This window comes from Eretmochelys imbricata, chromosome 1, assembly GCF_965152235.1.
Source record: "Eretmochelys imbricata isolate rEreImb1 chromosome 1, rEreImb1.hap1, whole genome shotgun sequence".
NCBI classification, from domain to species: Eukaryota; Metazoa; Chordata; order Testudines; family Cheloniidae; genus Eretmochelys; species Eretmochelys imbricata.
In genome coordinates, this window is record NC_135572.1 from 127,511,152 (window position 1) to 127,534,177 (window position 23,026).

Below are 23,026 nucleotides of genomic sequence, written 5' to 3' on the forward strand. Positions count from 1 at the left end.
ATTGTTCTCAAAGACCAGTTGGGTGCTAAGCCCTTTGGAAAATCTGGCCAAAAGTGTTTCATCCTCTCTGACACCAGGAATGGCTGCACAGAACATTACTGCAATGCACCCTAAATAAGAACTGTTCAAAGGAAATATGGGCAAAGTAGGATGTGACACAGCCCAGGTGACGAGTCAGACTTGGCATGACCACTGATAATGAGGTGGGGTGAAGATCAGAATTCAGGAATGGTGAGATTGTACCTCTGCTTCTACTCAAAGTTTGGGTATGGGGACACATTCTCAGCTTAGATATATTTTTGGGAATCCCTAATAGGTTTAGAGGGCCAAAGTAGATATTAATACAAGATATCTCAGCAAGGTGCAGAAATCAGGCAATGTGGGAAGGGTCAAATGAAGAGCTAAGGTTTTAGAATTTTAAAAGGAATTTAGGCATGAATGGAATATTGACTCATAAGTGCCTAAATCCTTTCAAAAATAAGAGTTAGGCTCCTAAATCAGTTAGATGTTACAATGCTGAAGGCAGCAATGGCTAAATACTATCAAAAATCTTGGCCCTAATAAGTAGAAGCCAATCAAAAAAGAAGCCAGGAAAAAGCTGAGAAAGCAGCTCAGACAGGTTCCAAGCAGGCAAGAGAAAGTTTCCATCTAGTAATTTATAGGTTAGCGGAGTCTTAGAGTTGTTAATATTTTATATACATATTTTAAATATAGCCAAATCAAACATATCCAAGGGAAGGTAGAGGAGTCTGGGTGGTCTATGAGGAGAAGTGCGTAGGATCCACATAGTCACTCCCTTTGGCCCCATATAAATTAATCAGCAAAATAATGCAGCCTTAAGATATTATTTTTTCTGCACAGCCCCTGTCATGTCCAGGAGATAGCTTTGTTAGTATGGCTTCAATGGAGATGTGCTGCCAGGGATGGGGGTGGGGAAAGGTATGGGGGTCAGAGCTGGTCTAAATGATGTGGGGCGATTCACATTAGGGGATCCTCAAAGGGATTCTCTCCCTCTGAGCCCTCCCATGGGCTTTTCAGTAAGGGGGGGGGGGAGGAGCTGAGTCATTATTTTTATTGTTACTTGACAGCAGAAATTGATTATCACTGGGGTGTGGCGGCAAGAATAACTTTCACAGCCCTCTACCACAGTACTAAGACTGGCTGTGCATATTACAATTTTCAGCCTCCACTAGGGTTGGGTCTGGTGCTGACTGTTCCTCACTCTGGCAGTGCCAGGTATGCCACCCCATTGCTCTGCCAGCTGCTGAAAAGCGAGCTTCCTTCCCTCTTGCGTCCTCCACCATGCTCTAAGGAATGCATTAGGGACTGGACTGACAGCCCCAGACCAGTTAGGGGAGATTGCCATCAGCCAGGAGAGGCCTGTCCTCTTTAAGAACCAAAGGCGAACCATTTCCCAAATGGTCTCCATGGGAGAGCTAATCCCTCAACCAACCAGCTTCTGGACAGCCAGAGGATATATCAGCCACCACCGCTGCTGCTAGAAGAGCTAGCTGCAAGATAGAAGGATCACCTAGAGGAGCCTCTATGGGGATCTAGTGGTGGACTAAGCGATTCTTCTTCCATGGGGTATCAAGGGAAATTATTTTGGGGGTGGGGAAGTATTTTACACAGGATGTGTCTTATATATGACCAACTGGGCTGAAACATTGCAGGCAGCCCTTTGCTAGAATGTTGATAGTACATCCTTGCATAGAAATTCAGTATAAAAATGATGCTGAGCTAGTGAACCTATATCCACAGATGTCAAGAGATTCAAAGTTCTGGTTAATACAGCATTTTTAATTTTGGCACACTGCAATGTATCTGAGCTATATCTTCAGCAGTGGATAGATACTCCTAAGACTTGCCATACTGGAACATATTAATTTTGTCCATCTAGACTGGTATCTTGTTTCACGAAATGGCCTTCATTAAGCCCTATTTCATATAGCTAGCCAACTGTGTAATCCTAAATCAACAAAAAGAGAGTCCACTTGCTCAAAAAAAAGCACTTGATTTTAAAGCTTTTCATACAGTTAACCTTCAATATATTTTCTTTACAGAGCAGGGTGTGCACTGTCACCCTCTCTATCACACCAGCAAAATGGGAATGTCCCACAGCACGGCTGCAGCCAGGGCTTCCACATAATGTTGTACAAAGAGAGCTGTTGTGGGACTGGAGTCAGTGTCTGGCGATGCTCCTGAACAGCTCTTTCTATTCTGCTTATTATTGTGTCAAACAGGGGCTCAGTGGCAGGAGACAGAGTTTTGGCCTCGGAAGGGTCTCTGGAGAGATCAAAGAGTAAAGGAGGGTCATGATGGGTTACACCTTCCCCAAAACATGGGCAAATTCCTCTTCTGTAACACGCTCCAGCACCCTCTGGCTGGAATATTGGAGTCACATAATGAGCCTTCCACAGTGCACCACCTGGTAGGAGAGAAACCAGATGTAAGATGATGCATATAGACATAAAATGGCATTAGAAGAGTGAAAGGTCTTTCAGCACTGAACATATTTTCATCACTTAACAAGTAAAATTTTTAATTTGTAACACAAAGTGCCAAGCTTTGCCTTCATACTGCTTAATGCGGTATTCAGATTTTGGGTCCATCCAAACAGGATTAAGTCAATACTACCCGTCCCAGAGCAACTGAGCAGGGAGAACCTTAGTTCTGTACCCAATATTCTGGTCAGCATACTTGTGCCCGTAGTGTGTATATCAAAATATACATGCAGGACAACAGCGAATTATTGCTGCTCTGTGGGTACCTGCATTGTTCCTAGGTGGCACAGCTACACACTGTTTCCCATCCCAGGCTTGTTGCAAAGCTACGATCTAGCCTATATTAAAATTGAATTATACAATACATATGCTTTCCTAGAGATTGAAGCCATCATTGTTTTTGGAAGAACCTTTATACTCACTGTCCTTTTGATGCCACCGTACTGCATGTAAATACATGCCACAGTAGTGAAACAGGAACTCGTGCGCTGAGTGCTGAATGGACCCCTGCAGTAAAGGCATCAGGTTCTGGCCATCGATCACCCTAATGTTGATGGAGAGAATGGTAGTCACCAAACTGCAGTGAGTTGCAGGATAACAAGTTCTGTACTCAACTGTCATTGCATATGAAAACACTTGCAATTGAAAGCACGACTGAAAGCTTACATTTGGAACAAGAAACATTTATGAGTAAGGGGTGAATCTCAAACATGTAAAAGATTTATATGAACTATATGCAGCTTAGGCAGAGGTGAAAGTAAGCTGGTCCAGTCTGGTACGGAGTACCGGTAAAAAAAGATGCAGTAGTGTACTGGCAAATAAGTGGAGTATTCAGTACTGGCTTACTTTCACCTCTTTTGTCTGCAGAGCAAAAAGTTCAAACTCAAAGCTAATAAAAGCTTGGAAAGGGAAAAGTCTCTGTCACATTTGTTTGTTGTTTCTCCCCGTCTCCTCCTCCAGCCAGGATGCATACGCGGCTAGGCTCCCCATTCCCCCAACCCTCCCACTCAGCGGGGGCTGCAGCGGCTCCCCTCTAGCTAATAGCAGGTAGCAGAGGGACTGGCTGAGGGAGACGCCTCCCCAGGATGCCTGCTGTCTGCATAGGAACAGCTTAAACTTGCTGCTCCCTCCCTGGTTCAGACTGGGATTCTGGGCTCTTTCTGGCATCCTTTTTAATTTCATTCACAGTTGTTGGGGGGGGGGGGGGGGCGGGGGGGGGGAGGGTGGAAGGTGAGACCAAGGCAGGGGCAGAATACAATAGCCATTTGGCTGCACAGCTTAAATCCAGAGCTAATAAAAGCCAGTGGAAGGGGGAAACTCACTGTCACATTGGTTTCTCTCCTCCTCCAGCCAGGCTGCCCGATGTGGCTAGCCTCCCCGTTCCCCCGACCTCCCCCCCACCTCAGCAGGGGCTGCAGTGGCTCCCCTCTAGCTTGTAGCAGGGAGCAGGGGGACTGGCTGAGGGAGAAGCCTCCCCGGGATGCCTGCTGTCTGCATCAGAACAGTTTAAATTTAGCTGTTCACTCCGCGGTCTGAAAACTGGATATTCAGGGAAATTATTGTGCCTCCTTTGAAAGAAACAGTAGTTTTCATTGCACCCTCTTTATATATTGAATTAAACACCTGGAATGTCCTTAGGACGTAGGGGCTCAGATCTCTTTTTGTTTTGTGGGTGTCGGTGTCCTGCAGAGTGCTGAGGCTGAAATTGACAAAACTTTCTCTAAGTATCTAAATGTGCTTCTGCTGTTATAGTTATTTTTGTACAGGAAGGGGAAGGGGAATAAGCGATACTGGTATAAGGCACCTTAATAACAGTATCATTGCAATAATTTCCCTGAATATCCAGTTTTCCCCTCCAGACCCTTTGTGGTTTTGTCTATGGGGCTATTTGCTTTCCCTGTGAATCTTTAGTTGTTTTACCAAAATTGCTTTGCCTAAAATAAACCCCGATCATCAGAACACATCTTCCCACCATGTTCTCCATGTTTTTTTTTTTAAACAGTAACATTTCAAAGAGGATCTGCAAGCAGTTTGGACATCACAACCATGATCCTCTGCTGGGGAGGGACTGGGATAGATTTGAGCTTGGAAATGGTTCCTGATTTTGATTGTATTTTTTGTGTATTATATTATTGAAGATCGCCTCATCCAGGGGGCAGAAAAGAACTGCCCAGGCTTTGGTACCCCTCTCCCTCAAGAACCATGAGTGAAATTAACAAGGAAGCCAGAAATAGCCCCTAATTCCGCAGGTTTCAGAGTAACAGCCCTGTTAGTCTGTATTCGCAAAAAGAAAAGGAGGACTTGTGGCACCTTAGAGACTAACCAATTTATTTGAGCATAAGCTTTCGTGAGCTACAGCTCACTTCATCGGATGCATACTGTGGAAAATACAGAAGATGTTCTTATACATACAAACCATGAAAAAATGGGTGTTTACCACTACAAAAGGTTTTCTCCCCCCCCCCACTCTCCTGCTGGTAATAGCTTATCTAAAGTGATCACTCTCCTTACAATGTGTATGATAATCAAGGTGGGCCATTTCCAGCACAAATCCAGCACAAATTCTAATTCCGCAGTTCAGACCAGGAGTGAACAGCGGAACGGGCAGCCTAGCCAGAGGACGAGACAGGAGAGAAACCAATGTGATAGTGAGTTTCCCCCTGCCATTGGCTTTTATTAGCTCTGGATTTAAGCTGTGCAGCCAAATGGCTATTGTATTCTGCCCGTGCCTTGGTCTCACCTTCCACCCCCCGCCCCAACTGTGAATGAAATTAACAAGGATGCCAGAAAGAGCCCCGAATCCCAGTCTGAACCAGGGAGGGAGCAGCAAGTTTAAACTGTTTCTACGCAGGCAGCAGGCATCCTGGGGAGTCTTCTCCCTCAGCCAGTCCCCCTGTTCCAAGCTAGAGGGGAGCCGCTGCAGCCCCTGCTGAGGACGGGGGTCGGGGGAATGCAGAGCCAAGCCGCGTGGGCAGCCTGGCTGGAGGAGGAGGAGGAGGGAGGACAAGGAGAAAAATGTAACAGTGAGTTTTCAGGCTTATTCCAATAGTAAAGTTTTATTCCAGACAGTACTGGTAGTAGTAATAGTAGCTTTATTTTCTATAGCTAAGTCACGCAATGGGAGGGATCCATGAAGTATGTAGGAGAGGTGGGTTGCTTTTGTTTGGACTGTAAGGGTAAGAAATGTAACTTACTTCCACCCCTGGCCACGCCCCTTCTGCCTGAGGCCCCGCCCCCTCCAGGGGTTGGGGGAGAGAGAGAGAGAGAGAGAGAGAGAGAGAGAGAGACCCGTACCGGTAAGAGCTGTATTTTACTTTCACCCCTGATCTTAGGGATCTGAAAACGTAGGCTAAAAATGGCATGATAAACATCCAATATTGAGCTCTAATGTTAGGATCATTTTCAAATAAGATTCCATATTGGAAATTTAAAGTAATGAATATGTTTTACAATTTCTGTACCTGTCCTGGGGCACTATTCCTCCTGCCAGATAAGTCACCGTAGGGTAAATGTCCATAAGACTTGTAGGTTCATCGATAACTGTGTCTGCAGGTAACACTCCCGGCCATCTAAATATCCCTGGCACACGGATCCCTCCTTCCCAGCCTCCCATGCCTTTTCCACCTATTGTTAAACAACAAGGCAATAGAAGATATTTTAGAAACATGAAGTATTGCTTACTTAACCTGCCTAACGTTACAGGTTTATCTTTAATTAAGCCCCTCAAACTTTTTTCAGTTTTAGCATGAGTCCATCCTCCTCAGGAACAAATTTAGTTGTTTCAATCCATTAAAATGGATTTTCTTCAGCTGCCCCCTCAGTAGCTTACCTATCTATTGATTCCCCTTTGTTTTACAGATAAGAAAATTGCCACACTGGACCACAGCATGGATCACATTTTACTACGTAGATAGTCACATTGATGCCTCCCTCCCCATTCACAATTCAATGGATCGCCTTCCATGATCACAATCATGTAATATCCCGTGAGAACTATAGCAACTGTTTAATATTGTAAGAGTATTTAATGTGTCTTAGCGGTTTTTAATGCAATTTACCATGTGACCAGCCAGTTCTCCATGGAGCACCAGTTTGAGGACCTCTGAATTAAAGCGTTCCATCCCGTCACCTAGTTATGTATGTACAAGTGTATCTCCTGGAATTTTTTTTTTAACATTTTAATAACATAAAAAAATAGATGCAGCTTTATCAATTCCTTTCACAAAATATTGAAATCCTCTTACACCCCTACATTTTGAGCAGTCTAGCTTCGATTAATTACTTGAACAGTGGAGTGATCAGCCAGTGAGGTAGCAAGACCAGGCTGGTGCAGAGGGCAGTGGAGAGGTGGGAGCTGCGGTTCCAGCAGCAGCAAGTGAAACTGAGGACCCAGGAGCAGAAAGTGAGTGGAGAAGCCTAAGAGGTGCTGCTGGAGGAGAAGTCCCTCCCCTCCCTTTGTGCTGGGTGATTCAACTGCGTTAGCCAATACATATATGCTAGGCATAGTATACACCACATTAATAGATATTATGTGCATGGTATTAATGTAACTCACAGGGGTGTTGGGAAGTTATCAGGGCCGGTGCAAGGAGGTTTCATGCCCTAGGCGAAACTTCCACCTTGTGCCAACCCCCCCCCCCGCCCTGTGGTAGCTCCCCGCCACCCCCTCCACCCTGAGGCGCCCCCCCGGCGGCAGCTCCCCGCCGCCCCCTCCCTTGCCCCCCTTGGCCCGGGCAGCCCCCCCTGCGACAGCTCCCCACCCCCCCTCCCTCGCCCCCTCAACCCGGGGAGCCCCCCCTCGGCAGCTCCCCGCCGCCCCTCCCTCCCTCCCCTCGGCCTGGGCAGCCCCCCCGCGGCAGCTCCCTGCCACCCCCTCCCTCCTCCTCCTTGGCCCGGGCAGCCCCCCCGCGGCAGCTCTCTGCCGCCCCCTCCCTCCTCCTCCTTGGCCCGGGCAGCCCCCCCGCGGCAGCTCTCTGCCGCCTCCTCCCTCCTCCCCCTCGGCCCGGGGAGTCCCCCTTGTGGCAGCTTCCCGCCCCAGCTCACCTCTGCTCCGCCTCCTCCCTGAGCATGCCACCGCTTCTCCTACCTCCGAGGCTTGCAGTGCCAATCAGCTGTTTGGTGCTCAAGCCTGGGAGGGAGAGAAACAGAGCGGGGCGGTGCTCAGGGGAAGAGGCGGAGCAGAGGTGAGCTGGGGCGGGGAGCGGTTCCCCTGTGCGCCCCCCTTTCCCCCCATTACTTGCTGCAGGTGGCCCTCCCCGCGCCCCCCTGCCCCAGCTCACCTCCACTCCACTGCCCCCCCAACCACTTGGCGCCCTAGGCGACCGCCTAGTTCATCTAGTGGTTGCACCGGCCCTGAAAGTTATGTTTCCTGACTGTATTATGCTCTTCTCACAATTCTGTCCACACACGCCACTCACCCCACAGCACTTTGCAAACCTGAAGTCAGCTTTGGCATTAGAAAATAGAAACTTGCCAAAGCAAAGATGCACGAATACTTTCTACGAAGTACAGTTAGAGAGTCCCATCAGCACTTGGAATGTAGTATTTAAAATGAGATATGGGAAAGTTTAGGGAGGTACCAAAGACAAAGCTGGCACAAACTGATGGGTTAAACTTAAACTTTAAGTGATGTATAAAGAGTTTTGCAACTTGTAAAGTCATACTATAAATAGTACTAGCCGAAATGCGTACCTTGAAGCACCCCTTCTGTGTCAGGTGAACATACTGTGAGGTAAGAATTGCTTCCTGGATGGATGGTATATATGTCTTTGTTTGGTATTGTACTGCTTTGTCTTTAGACAGGAAAGTCAGATACACCTTTTGGTCAATAACTAAAGGTGAAGAACCAACTGAATAAGCTGTTAACGGAGAACTGACTAGTCGGTCAGTGCACATAGGCCCCCTCAAGAGCCAACAAAGTGAAGCCAGTAAGAGGACATGCAGGGGCTTGGAACTCCATTGCTGTGGTCCCGAAGGCAGAGGTGGTCCAAACATCAGCTGCAACTGACCTTTGTATGTGGGAGGCCCCTGCCTCCAGGCAGTGGTGAGCTGCCAAAATCTTAACAACCGGTTCCCTCCTCACCCCACGAGGGGGTTGTGGCCTGCCCCACCCCTCCCAGACCCCTGCCCCATCCACCCCCTCCCCTGTCCCCTCACTGCCCCCAGAACTGGGCAGGAGGATCTTGTGGGCCACCGTAGTGGATGCCCACCCCACCCCTAAGAGCCAGAGAGACCTGCTGGGGGGCGAGGTGGGGAGTCCCGGCGGTGCTTACCTGGAGCGGCTCCCAGGAAGCATCCGGCAGGTCCCTCTGGCTCCTAGGGGTGGGAGAGCGTAGCTAGGGGGGGAGTAGGAGGAGTGGCCACTCCCCCCACTTATCACATCAAAAATGGCGCCTTAGGCACCGACTCCGTGGGTGCTCTGGGGCTGGAGCACCCATGGGGAAAATTTGGTGGGGGCAGAGCCCCCACCAGCAGCTCCCCGCCCTGCACCCGTCCCCAGCTCCGCCCTGCTCCACCTCCTCCCCTGAACCCGCCGCCCTGCTCTGCTTCTCCACGCCCCCAGTTTCCTGCGAATCAGCTGTTCGCACGGGAAGCCTGGGAGGGCTGAGAAGCAAGCAGCGACTTCGTGCTCAGACCCAGGGAGGAGGAGCGGAGGCGAACTGGGGCGGGGAGCGATTCCCCTGCGTGCCCCCCGGGCTACCTGCTGCGGCGCGGGCGGCCCTCCTCACGCCCCCCCCGCCCTAGTTCGCCTCCGCTCTGCCTCCCTGGGCCTGAGCGCGAAACCGCCACCTGCTTCTCAGCCCTCCCAGGCTTCCTGCGTGAACAGCTGATTCGTGGGAAAGGGGCGGTGGGAGGAGTGGAGAAGCAGAGCGGTGTGGAGCGGAGGTGAGGTGAGCTGGGGCCGGGTGGGGAGCTGCCAGTGGGTGCTCTGCACCCACCAAATTTTCCCTGTGGGTGCTCCAGCCCCGAAGCACCCAGAGAGTCAGTACCTAAGGCGCCACTTTTGGCCAGTTGTTAAATTTAGAAGCCAGGACTCTAAACTGGTTCTAAAAGGGCTTCTAAATTTAACAACCGGCTCCAGCCCACCACTGCTTCCAGGTACTGGAGAGATTCCCTACTGCTATTGATAACCTATTGTGAAGGTTTGGGTGATCTCTTCCCCATCCATCCCTTTTGGTTTCTGGGATTCTGGTGAGGGGAGCTCTGCTGTCCTTCCCAGGGAGGGAGCTGCCAGCTTAACATAGGGAGCATGGAAAGAGCCACACAGTCCCAGAAGGAGGAGTCATATGGGAAGCAATTTTACAGATTTTATAACCCTCATACTCATGGCAAGGGAAAGCCTGCAGAGGCCCAGATATTGCCACAGAACCTTGAAATCTCCACAGAACCTTGTATGCCAGCTCCCACCCTTCTATTTTTTGGAGAGGGGATTAGGGAAGATAGAGGTCACTTTACCTGATAGACCCTTTGACTCACTAGTTTTATCATCAGGTACTCATCCTGAGGGTTGAATCTAATTTCCTAACTTTAATCAAGGACTAGGTAATGTCCCCAGTCAACGATTAGACAGTCTCCCCATGATAATGTGTCTTATAGACACATAGATTTCCTTTTTATATCTACAAGAACACTTGCTCTCTCTGATCCTATGCTGGGAGATAATCCTGATTCTTCTCCTGGATGATTAGCAAAACCTGCTTTCTGCTGTGAGAGTTGTCTGTTCATTGGGAAGTTAGTAGATACTATAATAGAATCATAGAAGCATAGGGCTGGATGAGACCTCCAGAGATCATCTATTCCATCTCCCTGTGCTGAAGAAGTATACCTAGACCATGCCTGGCAGGTGTTTATCCAGCCTGTTCTTAAAAACCCCCGGTGGGAATTCCACAACTTCCCTTGGAAGCCTATTTCAGAGCTTCCCTACCCTTATAGTTAGAACATTTTTCCTAATATCTAACCTCAATCGCTCATGCTGCAGATTCTGCCCATACTTCTTGTCCCACCTTTAGTGGACATGGAGAACAATCGATCACTGTGCTCTCTGTAATAGCCCTTAACGTATTTTAACACGGTTATCAGATCCCCACCTCAGTCTTCTTTTCCGAGGACTAACCATGCCCATGTTTCTTAACCTTTCCTGATAAAAAGTTTAGAAAACCCAGCCTATTGTTTTTGTTTCTCTCCTCTAGACTCTCTCCAGTTTGTCTACATCTTTCCTGTGGCCCCCAGAATTGGAAACAGTACTCCAGCTGCGGCCTCACAAGGTTTGAGTAGTGGGACAATTAATTCCTGTGTCTTACTTATCCATATGATACTTTTGTTAATGAGTAGAACAATTTTAGTCTTTTCTGAACTACATCACAGTGTTGACTGACATTCAATTGGTGATCCACTATAATCCCCCGATCCTCTTCAGCAGTACTAACAACTAGCCAGTTATCCCCCATTTTGTAGTTGTACATGTGATTTTTCCTTATTAAGTGACGTACTTTGTATTTGTCTTTACTGATTTTCATCTTGTTGATTTCAGACCAGTTCTCCAATTTGTCAAGGTTGTTTTGAATTCTAATCCTTTCCTCCAAAGTGCTTTTGACCCCTCCCAGACAGGTGTCATCCCCAGATTTTATAAGCATACTCTCCACTTCATTATCCAAATCACTAATGAAAATACTGACTAGTACTGGACCCAGGACAGACCCTTGCGGGACCCCACTAGATACATCCCCCCTGTTTGATAGTGAACCATTGATAACTACTCTTTGAGTATCGTCTTTCAACCAGTTTTGCACGCACCTTGTAGTAATTCAATTTAGACCACATTTCCCTAATTTGCTTATGAAAATGTCATGTGGGACTATCAAAAGCCTTATTAAAATCAAGACATATATCTATAGCTTTCCCCTATCCACTAAGCCATAACCCTGTCAAAAAAGAAATTTGTTTGGTTTGCCATGATTTGTTCTTTGTAAGCACCCTCTTATCCTGTGGGTGCTTACAAACTGACTGTTTAATAATTTGTTCCAGTATCTTTCCAGCTATTGAGTTACGCTGACCGGTCTATAATTCCCTGGGCTCTCTTTGTTCCCCTTTTAATATTTAAAGATATTTCAGAAATCAAAGAATCTTTCTTGGATCTCAAGGTTATGCAGGGGATTTATGGCAGGTTTGGCATAAGTCCAGAAATTCTAAAGGAAGCATTTTCCCTGAGGGTCCCTCATTATTAGCTGTCAATTTGAGTAGAGCAGTGGTTCCCAAACTTGTTCTGCCGCTTGTGCAGGGAAAGCCCCTGGCGGGCCGGGCCGGTTTGTTTACCTGCTGCGTCCTCAGGTTCGGCCGATCGCGGCTCCCAGTGGCCACGGTTTGCTGCTCCAGGCCAATGGGAGCTGCTGGAAGCGGCACGGGCCAAGGGACGTATTGGCCGCCACTTCCAGCAGCTCCCATTGGCCTGGAGCAGCGAACCGTGGCCACTGGGAGCCGCGATCGGCCGAACCTGAGCACGCGGCAGGTAAACAAACTGGCCCGGCCTGCCAGGGGCTTTCCCTGCACAAGCGGCAGAACAAGTTTGGGAACCACTGGAGTAGAGTGTTTAGCAGCAACTCTGTTCTAGACCAGCTTGATGACCCTGGTGTGAGACCTGTGACCATCACAACAAGGCTGGAGGTGACAACTTCCAAATTATTCCTGCTATCCCTCCTGTACCTCTTAGGTTAGAAAGCAGTCTTTTAGTTGCTTCATCTTTTCAACCCAGTGTAAATGAAAGTACCCCTGATTTAAGGGGGTAGAAATTCTAAGTATTATTGGTCAGTGGTCCTGTTTATAAAAAAAATTGGGAAAAGATAGTCACAAGCCAATTTGCAGTACCATATATGCATATTACTGAAACGATCAGTGTTTTATTTTATACCCAGAAGACATATTTTAAAAGGTAAAAAGGCTCTCCAACTGGGGTTCGCAAGAGAGAGTGAAGGTGGAGTTTAAAGACTAGTGCATGGCTAAGAAAGTCTGGAGTATGAGAGCTCTTCCTAGACAGACACCATTCAATAGAAAAAGTCAAAGGGAAACAGTCTATGAATGTACAACCAGAAAGAATTTCTGTTCCTTTTAACAAAATAAGTGACCAGGTCATAGAAGAAAAACATGTTGGACTATATTCTGTTATTTAGGTGAAACCACACAGCCAGGCCTTAAACCCTATTGCTTAAGACCTACAAACCATTCAGAAGGTTGAAGATCAAAATCTTGGGAGAAGTAGGCTTAAAATAGATTTTGACTGGAGGTTCTGAATGACAGATGGGACAATGATTTGAGGGTCATTTTACATTCATATTTGCTAAAAGGGGAAGTGTGATTGATTATATCACAGTTCCAATTAGAAGTAGGTTTTGTTTCTCAGATCTTTTAGTGACAGCAATCATCAACCCTTGTAGATGAATTTCTGCTCTCTGACCACTTTCCCCCAGATGGATTTAGACAGATTGTGTTTCACTTCTGATTCTGAAGCTGTAAATTTGTTGTGAATTAAGTTGCATCCATCGTTAAGAATAAAATCGGAGAGAAACTTGAATGCAGTGAGTTGTTAGTTTTGAAAAAACACCTTTTGAATATTAATGATCCAGCACAGGATCATAGTACTTATTGAGAAATACATATAATATTTATTGTTAAAAAATACAGGTTACCTGACTCCTAAAAAGATTATTTTCATATAAGAATCTAGTATGAGTCAGCTTACTTTGGTCAGAAACTTGTGAGGGCTGTCATAGCTCTTAGGCTACTCTCTCTTCTGAGAGCCCTTACTAGCCAAATGGTGGCCAAAGGTAGGATAGGGCAATGAGGTTAGTTAACTGACCCTATCTCCCTCATAAAGGGAGTCCATCAGAGTTGTTTATTGGTCCCTTTCCTATTTCATGTTGTTTATTGGCCCCTTTCCTATTTCATGTTGTTTATTGGCCCCTTTCCTATTTACACTAATGAAGTTCTCGTGACTTTAGAAGGGGTGTAGTGTTTCCCTTCCTGAAGTTTTCACCAATTTACATTGGCCTTTCTTTATGCAGATGGCATGGTTTTGCTGCCTCAAATACTTCTGGGCTTAATGTGTATGTTAAAGGATTTTAGCTCTTTTTGCCAGCAGGAGTACCTGACCATAAACTACCAGAAAATTAAAGTAATTTCCTTTGGCCACAGACCAAAGCTTCTTAAATGGATGATTGAGGGCTATTATATTGAACAGGAACATTGAAACCCTTTTGGGTATTTGTTTGACCTATAATGGCTAATGGGATAAATCTACAGAAGAGGTAAAGAAGAAAGCCTTAAGTTCTATGCCACTGGTGCTTTATTTTACATGGGTGCACGGGGGTAATTTAATCATTCTGGCTTTTAGAGTTTTCAGGGATAAAGTCCATGTCCAAATATTATATGGTGTGGACATTTGGAGCTGGAAAACGCTTAATGTGTTAGAGGTGGTGCAAAAAAAGTTTTAAGGAGAGTGCCCCGCTTCCCAAATTACCCACCATCTGCTTTACATAGGGCAGATGTATGAGATTGTACAATTTCAACTAAGGCTCAGTGCTTTTGCATTAATATTGGCTATGTGTTCAGCATATGGATCTACAGAGTCTTGGAAGGCTATGTCTGGAGGAACAGCTTAACAGGACACATACCCTAAAATTCCCCTGGCTTTCGCAAGTCCATTGTTCTCTCCATTCCTTGGGCGTCTCACAACTTGACCTGGCAGGGATGTGAAATCTTTACTCAAGTTTAGAGCAGGAAATATTTGCAGACAACAGGATGTCAGTTGTCCACCCAACAGATATGTCCCATTGGCTTTCTCATTTAAAAATATTCATAGTTACAAGAAATATTTAGATATTTTGAATAATAAATTAAGGAGAGCCTTTACAGCTCTCCGTTCTCAAACCATGCAAGCAGTCTATTTGGAAGGGAGATACACGGATATTGAGAGACATAGTTGTCTTTGCCAAGCAGGTCTGGCCAGGTCAAAGATTTACTATGCTGTCTACTTTCTTGTCACCTGGAAATGAATGGTTAGCCCCATTCCTTGCTCAGATGCTTTTTACCACACCACATCAAATACTGGATTACTTTTTATGGGGAGAAAATGTCCAGATTATATGGGCTGTTGCCATATTTGCCTGGTCAGAGGAAAAAGAAAGTAGATAAGACCTAGATCTTTAATCTTTAGCACTTAGAACTTTAATCCTTGTTATGTTATTTCTGTATATTCTTTCAGGGGTATCTATATAATTTTAAAGATGTAACTGATTTTGTGAGAAGGGTTAATCTTGTGTTTTCAATTTTTAAATTTTTAAAATTTATATCTATTTTACTGAGTGCAGTTGATTTTTACAATATGCCTTAATTTGAGCTGCATTATGGCCTAATGCTAAGATGCTATTTTAATAAATATGATTTGATTACTTACTTGCTGCCTATGGTACCATTAAATACTCTGTTGATTATATCAGGAAGACAATTTGCATTTTTAAGGAATTCACTCTGGATAACAGTCCTCACCTTTGTATATTCCATTCCAACCACCTAATTGGGCTTTTCCTTCTTGAGCTTCCAAGAACCCACCATGGTCAGAGGCAAAGTATGTGAGTGTGGTATTTTTCAAACCTTTCTTATCAATAGCATCCAGGACCCTGCCTGTAAATAAAAATAGTGATAAGTATGTACCAAGAAACAAAAGCAGAGCTAGAACTAGCAAAACAAATATTGACTCCAGTCCTACAAATATGCACACACTTAACACTACGCATGTGAGTAGACCCACTGAGGTCAAGTGGACTACTTGCAAAGATAAAGATAAGCGCGTACTGAAGTGTTTGTGAGATCTGAACCTTTGCTTGTGATTTCATTGGCAATTTGTAAATGCAAAGGAAAGGTATGATGTACTATTATTATCAGTAGGAGTAGAAGTATTGTGGTAGTGCCTATGACCCCTAGGCTTGGACCAGGACTCTGTTGTGGTAGGTGCAGGACAAACACAGAGCAAAAAGTTGGTCCTTGTCTTGGAGACCTTACAATTTGAGGGCCATCTACACAAATGCTGACTGTGTGGCTAGCAGAGGTGTAAATCTGCAGTTCTCCAGTATGCCAGGCATTAGCTGTCTGTGTGGACCCTGCTGCTATGCACTGAACATTTCCTAGTCTGCACTGACGTATTGCATTTTGAATCAAGAATATGTCCATAGACAGTCCACAGACAGCCTGGGTCAGATTGCCAGATGCACTAGGGAATGGTCAGTGCAGAAAACTGCCCGGTGGAGAGCTGTACCTTTACACACCCCAGCTTACCGCACAGTAATGGTTTGTGTAGATGAGCCCTCAGCAGCAGACTACCACAGTGAGTAAACAGAAACCATGACTCTCCTTTTATGAATGTTGTGAGCATTTTAATTGTGTGTTAGGTTGTTAGAGCAAGTATCATTTGTTAAATTGACTTACCCACCATCCAGTCCATCTCCTCTACATTATCTCCATATAAACCATATCTGCTCTTCCCAAGAAACAACTCCGTGGTGATGAGGGGTGTGTGGACATGTAGAAAGGAAACAAAGAGGAGGAACGGCCCATGCTTGTTTCTTTAAAAGAATTAATCTGTTATTTCCTTGCAAAGAAGTACCTTACCTTATACACATACTTTGCTTTTTTTTAAAATTGAAGTCACAACTCTTTTGTGAAGGTAATCTGTGATATTAATTTGTGCTAATGTTCCAGTAACTAGATGCTTACGGGGTTAGTTTCTGTGAAGTCATAGAATCATAGGACTGGAAAGGACCTTGAGAGGTCATCTAGTCCAGTCTCCTGCACTCATGGCAGGACTAAGTATTATCTAGACCATCCCTGACAGGTGTTTGTCTAACTTGCTGTTAAAAATCTCCAATGATGGAGATTCCATAACATCGCTAGGAAATTTATTCCAGTGCTTAACCACCATGACACTTAGGAAGTTTTTCCTAATGTCCAACCTATACCTTACTGCAGTTTAAGCCCATTGCTTCTTGTCCTATCCTCAGAGGTTAAGAAAAACAATTTTTCTCCCCTCTCCTTGTAATAACCTTTTATATACTTGAAAACTGTTATCATGTCCCCTCTCAGTCTTCTCTTTTCCAGACTAGACAACTCAATTTTTTCAATCTTCCCTCATAGGTCGTGTTTTCTAGACCTTTAATCATTTTTGTTGCTCTTCTCTGGACTTTCTCCAGTTTGTCCACATTTTTCCTGAAATGTGTCACCCAGAACTGGACACAATACTCCAGCTGAGGCCTAATCAGTGCAGAGTAGAGCGGAAGAATTACTTCTCATGTTTTGCTTACAACACTCCTGCTAATACATCCCAGAATGTGTTCACTTTTTTTTTTGCAACAGTGTTACACTGTTGATTCATATTTAGCTTGTGGTCCACTATGACCCCCAGATCCCTTTCCGCAGTACTCCTTCCTAGGTAGTCATTTCCCATTTTGTATGCGTGCAACTGATTGTCCCTTTCTAAATGGAGTACTTTGCATTTATCCTTATTGAATTTCATCCTATTTATTTCAGACCATGTCCAGATCATTTTTAATTTTAATCCTATCCTCCAAAGCACTTGCAACCTCTCCCAGCTTGGTATCATCCACAAACTTTATAAGCATACTCTCTATGCCATTATCTAAATCATTGATGAAGATATTGAATAGAACCAGACCCAGAACTGATCCCTGTGAGACCCCACTAATTATGCCCTTCCAGCATGACTGTGAACCACTGATAACTACTCTCTGGGAATGGTCTTCCAACCAGTTATGCACCCACCTTATGGTAGCTCCATCTAGGTTGCATTTCCCTAGTTTGTTTATGAAGAGGTCATGCGAGATAGTATTAAAAGCTTTACTAAGGTCAAGATATACCACGTCTACCACTTCCCCCCATCCCCAAGGCTTTTTACCCTGTCTAAGAAAGCTAACAAGTTGGTTTGACATGGATTTGTTCTTGACAAATCCATGCTGACTGTTACTTATCACATTATCTTCTAGATGTTTTGCTTTATTATTTGCTCCATTATCTTTCTGGGTACAGAAGTTAAACCCAGTGATTACAAAATTTCATTAATTTTTGAATATTTAAAATATTCCCCTTTGTCTTCTATTCACAAGTAGAGAGGTTCCATTCTGGAGGCCAGATTCTTTGCTGATTTAAATCAGCTGAAGTCAAGAGAGTTATGAAAATTTATACCAGGTGAGAAACTGGCCCTAATTTGGTGCCTGACTATTTTAGGACCCCAGTTCATTGCTGCGACAGAGAGAAAAGGAGGAACATAATGAAGCACCAATATAGATCAGTAGCTGAGTTGATCTGCAATCATTTAAAATACTCTGGTCTCATCAGGACAAAAAGCAATTCTATAAACAGAGCCTGGAAGTTTTCTGTCCAAAAGTTGAAAATTTTGAAAAGTTAAGAGTTCCTGAAAACATTAAATTAGAAGGAAAACCTTCAGGCAGCCTTAACTTAAAAGGAAAATGTTGGCACAAGAACAAATGGATACAAACTGGCTATGAATACATTCAGACTGGAAATTAGAAGAAGGTTTCTAACTATTAGAAGAGTAAGGTTTTGAGCCAGCCTCCCAATTGGAGTTGAAGAAGCAAATAATGAGTTTTAAGAAAGAGATGGACACATTTATGAATAGAATTGCATGACTGGGTAGCCTGTGGTGGTGGTGGACTGGCCTTGACAGCCTGGAGGTCCCTTCTGATCTGTGTCTTATGTTCTTAAAATCTCATGCCTCAGGGCTTCAACTGCTTACCAGTAACAGTCAGGAAGGGAATTCCCCCCCCGGCTCCCCCAGTGTATTTGTATATTTTGTCTCCTTCCTCTGAAACCTCAGAGATAGCCCTGACTAGAGATGGGACACTGAACAGGATGGGCAAGTGCTTTGAGATGGTACTGAGAATATTTTTATTTCAGGTGCTTGCTCATATGCTCAGTATCTCACTGATCGCCATATGTTGGGTAAGGAAGGATTTTTCCCTCAGGTCAGACTGGCAAACCTTGGCAGTTTTCACTTTCCACAGAAGCAAGGGGCACAGGTCACTTGCTAGAATAATCTTGGTATACCTCATTAAATCAATTCCCTGCCATTGCAGGAACCTCAGGAATTGGTGCACCTCACTCCCTTCTGTTCTGTGCCTGTGCCACACACACGTTTAGTCGTCTAAGGACTGTAATATTTTAATCTAGCACTGGTTGTTAGTTTGGTGTGGGGGTGGTGGTTAGTGGCCTATGATATTCAGGAGGTCAGACAAGGTGATTTGGTGGTCCTCTCTGGCCTTAAGCTCTATGTCCTTTGGAGTCAAGATAATAATTACATATAGAGGGCTTTACATTTGAAAGCATTATTTAAAAATTAACTAATCGATCAATCAATTAGATAAGTAAACAATGTAGTGAGATATTCAAGAACTAAAACAAATATGTTCAAAACGAAATGTATTTTACCTTTCAATAAAAGAAATGGCCTCCCTCAGTATAAGGGATGTAGTTCTTTCTACCACCATTGGCTGCTCAGTAATTTCATGGTTTCTCATCATAATGCAGTCCCAATATCTTATGAATCCATAACTCGAGAACCAGGATGCAAAGAACAAAAAACCAAACCAAGCAAAACAGGTGATTATTTTCCAGGTGACTGAGGCCAAGCCAATAAGTCTTGCTATTGAAAGGGTGAGTACAGCAAGGACAATTGTCTGAGTGTAAAGCCAGAATTTGGTTCTCAAGACTCTGTCCTTCTCTGCAAGTTTTGTTATTTGACAGTCATTCATTAGACTAAATGGCATGCCATAAAAATAATCAAACCCATGGTTTAAAGGGTGATGACAGTAGTCGTTGCGGGATTCACAGTTCACACCTTGATGCCACTTCCCTGAAAATATATATATTTTTAAATGTAAAGTTACAATACAATACAATCATTTAAAATATTCTGGTCTTGTGAGAACAAAAAGCAAAAAACACCTCGCTAATAAAATTACTTTTTCCTCTTATAATAAGACCCTAATTATGTAATCTGTTCCAAGAGGCTGAGTCTTTACATCCTCACAAGTCCCTCTGAAATCATTGGGGCTCTGCTTGGGTACACAGTCTCTCTTGCCTGGGTCAGTTTAGGCCCTAATCATAGGCCCTAAAATAGGAGCCAGTAATTGAGAACAGCCAGGATTTAAAGGGCAAGGCAGAAAATATCTGGCATTCTTTGACTTCTGCCAGCTATGAAAAAGGGGAAAGAAGTCCTTTTGTAACACAGGCTGAAACAACATTGTTCTCTTGCCTCTGTACCCTCCGGAAAGCCAACATAATGAATGAGGGAAGTAAGTAGGATATTGCTCTGGAAAGCTTAGAATAGTGTAGCAGTAGATCTATGTAGAAAGTCAGATGATGTGTGGGTTACAAAGTGATAAGGTGTGATTTGGATATAAAGATGGAGCCAATTATAAAGTGAAATAGGCTCAAGACCCCTTATACCAGTGAAAGTGACATCTTTTCTGGCTATCTACCAAACAAGCCATGAGATGCTGGGAGATGTCAGTGCAAACCCTATACTGGATGTAAATAGCTTTAGTGATGAGAATATATACAGTGAATGGGCATAAAGAAATACTATCTTATGATAAATTACAGGCATTATTTTTAGTTATTTTGACTTAACAAAGTTAAAAAAAAAAGTACCTATCCAAGCTCTAGAAACCCTTTCCAACTCAAATAATAAAGTCATCATGAAACAAAAGAACAGCCGCTCCTCCCCTGTAATATATACTCATTACTCAGAGAAAAAGACCACATCAAAATCCATCTTAGACCTCTTGCAAGGGCCCACTCAAACAGATGGGCTTTGAAGCATACTCAGAAGATCTCTAAATTCAAGATGGTTTGAACCAAGCATGGGGGCTGTGAATTCCGAAAACCCAGGGGCCAGCTGTTCCCTTTCATCTATAGTAAGGGAGCTCCTCAAGTGCCACTGCTGATTGCCAGGGTGATACGGGGGAAGTTCTAGTCCATCAGATAGGACATTTCAATGTCATGGATCAAAAATAATACCTTGAATTCCGCTTTGGAATCAACGCACAACCAGCCCCAGCTATGGAGCAGAAGGGTCATGCGCTTAGAGCAAGAATTTTGCTAAACAAGTGGCCCACTGTATTACTAGTGTCATACTAACTTCAGACTGCAATTGGATTTAAAAGTTTAGCCGCAGATAGAGAGCACTGTAGTATTCTAATCCTGAGCTGACATGAGCATGGATCACAACCAAAAGGTCTATATCTGAGAAAAAAGGATGCAACCTTCTTGCCAGATGCAGATATGAAATGATCAATAGGTGGGTGAACATTCTAATCAGGAAGTCTGGATTGCCCTCAGCTAAATACTCAAGGTATTTCCCAATCCACCATGATCAATTCCACTTTGTGATGAAAATATAGGCATACTGTTTGTAAATAGATATAATGAGACTGAATTTCAGAAGTGTTGAATGCTCAAATCTTTAGCTGAAGGTAATGGTAGCTGTGGATTCACAGATTCTCTTTAAAAAAAACCAGGTCCACAGAGAATAAACATATAAATAAGAGAAATAAGTTTTTGGCAGACATGCAGTAAGCCACATTGTGAAAGACAACTCATCAAAAGTTTTTAACAAAAATATTTTTCTCAAATCACATTGCTGATTGTTTAACGGGTGCTCTTGTTCTGCAGTTAAACCCATTTCAATTTTAAAGAGACAAAAAAGTGCAGCCCTTAGACACTTAGAAAATCCAAAGTTGTGATACACATCTTAAAAGAAATTGTGAGTTAATTTAGTGCCCAGCTAAATGCAATGTGGGCAGGAACTGTGCAAGATGCCTTACTTAATGGTTGTGCACTTCAATCCTGCTATTTATTGCCAATGCTGCTTATGATCACCAGACTCTGTTCAACAAAGACTAGCAGTCTCGCTCAATTATGTGATGCTTTTGATGCCTATGTTGGGACTCAAACTTAGGCACCCATGGGCAAAAATGTACTCTGCCATCTAAATCCTCAGAATGAAATGCCATGGGCTCCCTAAGGGATAATGTCTATGGTGAAGTACAGGAAACTGAACATGGTTTATGTCAGTGATTCAGTACTGAAGCCAAGCGGAAGCACTTGGCAGTATCGAATATGATGTTTATGAAAATTCTGAAACAACTACAGCATTATTCCTCTTATATCACAAGGAAAATGAAGATTGAACACAACACAACTTAAATAAAAATAATAAAAATAATGTTTTCCTGTTTTCTAATGCCTTAAGGGCTACATTTTCAATATCTTCTGCTAATTTTGGTGTCTGATTTTGAATTTACACAAATCAACGTATGCATGCACATCAGATAGCAGATGTGTAATTTATGTGTGTAAATGCTGTTTTGTACATGTAGGCCAGAGTTTTTGGCTGCCCAGACTTAGGCATCCATATTAGGTTGGGTTGAGTCCTCTGGAAATTGAGTCTTGAAAATTCTCTGTCAGGGAAAAAGGTTTCCCCTCCTGTCTAGGGTTAGGAGGGTAGCCTTCCCTGGACTTCTGTATTAGCCAAACAAAACACAGAGTCTTGGCTCTTTGATAAAGTGAGGCACTTTAATGCTAGCAAGTACGACAGCTGAAGGGCTCAGCAATTCCTTTACAGAGGAAAATGGTGAAGCCCCGAACAAAGAACAGAGATGGGCTTTTATAGCCTGGTTCAACATACAGTGTGATATCTCTTCCAGTTCAAGCCGGTTAACCCAGTCTGTTTGAAGTTCTGGGGTAGGTATGAACATGGAGGCTTATCTGTATAAGGAATTCTTTCCCCAAAGTGGGGAGTACAGGTTACACACAGTTCACATTCCTTCTACCTATAACCTTAGAGAGAAGACAGATAAGCATAGAAAAAAGACAGAGGCCTAGCTTTACATGATTATAGGGTTGTTTTCTGGTTCTTTTCTTTATCATCTCTGTTTATGCTTTTTCAGTATACCCTTATGGTGGGGGAGGTTAGATCAGAGGTGGGCAAACTACGGCCCACAGACCACATCTGGCCCGCGGGACCGTCCTGCCCGGCCCCTGAGCTCCTGGCCCAGGAGGCTGTCTCCTCTCCCCCACAGCCACATGGAGCAATGCTCTGGGCGGCAGGGCTGCAGAGCTTGGCCTGACCTGGTGCTCTGTGCTGTGCGGCGCGGCTGCCTATCCTGGTGCAGCCGCGCCACCAGCCACCGGTGCTCCAGGCAGCGTGGTAAGGGGGCAGGGAGCGGGGGGGGGGTTTGGATAGAGGGCAGAGGAGTTCAGGGGATGATCAAGGGTGTGGATACGGGGCGGGGCAGTCAGAGGGTGGGGACTGGGGGTTGAATGGGGGCAGGGGTTCCGGGGACGCAGTCAAGAAGACGAGGAGGGGTTGGATGGGGCGGCGGGGGGTGGTCAGGGGACAGGGTGGGTGGATGGGGCAGGGGTCCCGGGGAGGCAGTCAG

At 44.6% G+C, this 23,026-nt stretch overlaps 1 protein-coding gene across 1 annotated transcript in view; it reads right to left on the reverse strand.

Moving 5' to 3' along the window:
- Positions 1–2,057: 2,057 nt before the first annotated feature.
- LOC144261512 (arylsulfatase D-like) overlaps positions 2,058–23,026 on the reverse strand; it is a gene marked incomplete at its 5' end in the record, with an annotated part of 31,889 nt that continues 10,920 nt past the window's right edge. The window contains 6 exons of the mRNA XM_077811202.1: positions 2,058–2,428; positions 2,927–3,048; positions 5,966–6,128; positions 15,042–15,176; positions 15,978–16,114; positions 19,011–19,434. Of these exons, the coding sequence (XP_077667328.1) occupies positions 2,058–2,428; positions 2,927–3,048; positions 5,966–6,128; positions 15,042–15,176; positions 15,978–16,114; positions 19,011–19,434 (1,352 nt within the window). The remainder of the gene's footprint in view (positions 2,429–2,926; positions 3,049–5,965; positions 6,129–15,041; positions 15,177–15,977; positions 16,115–19,010; positions 19,435–23,026) is intronic.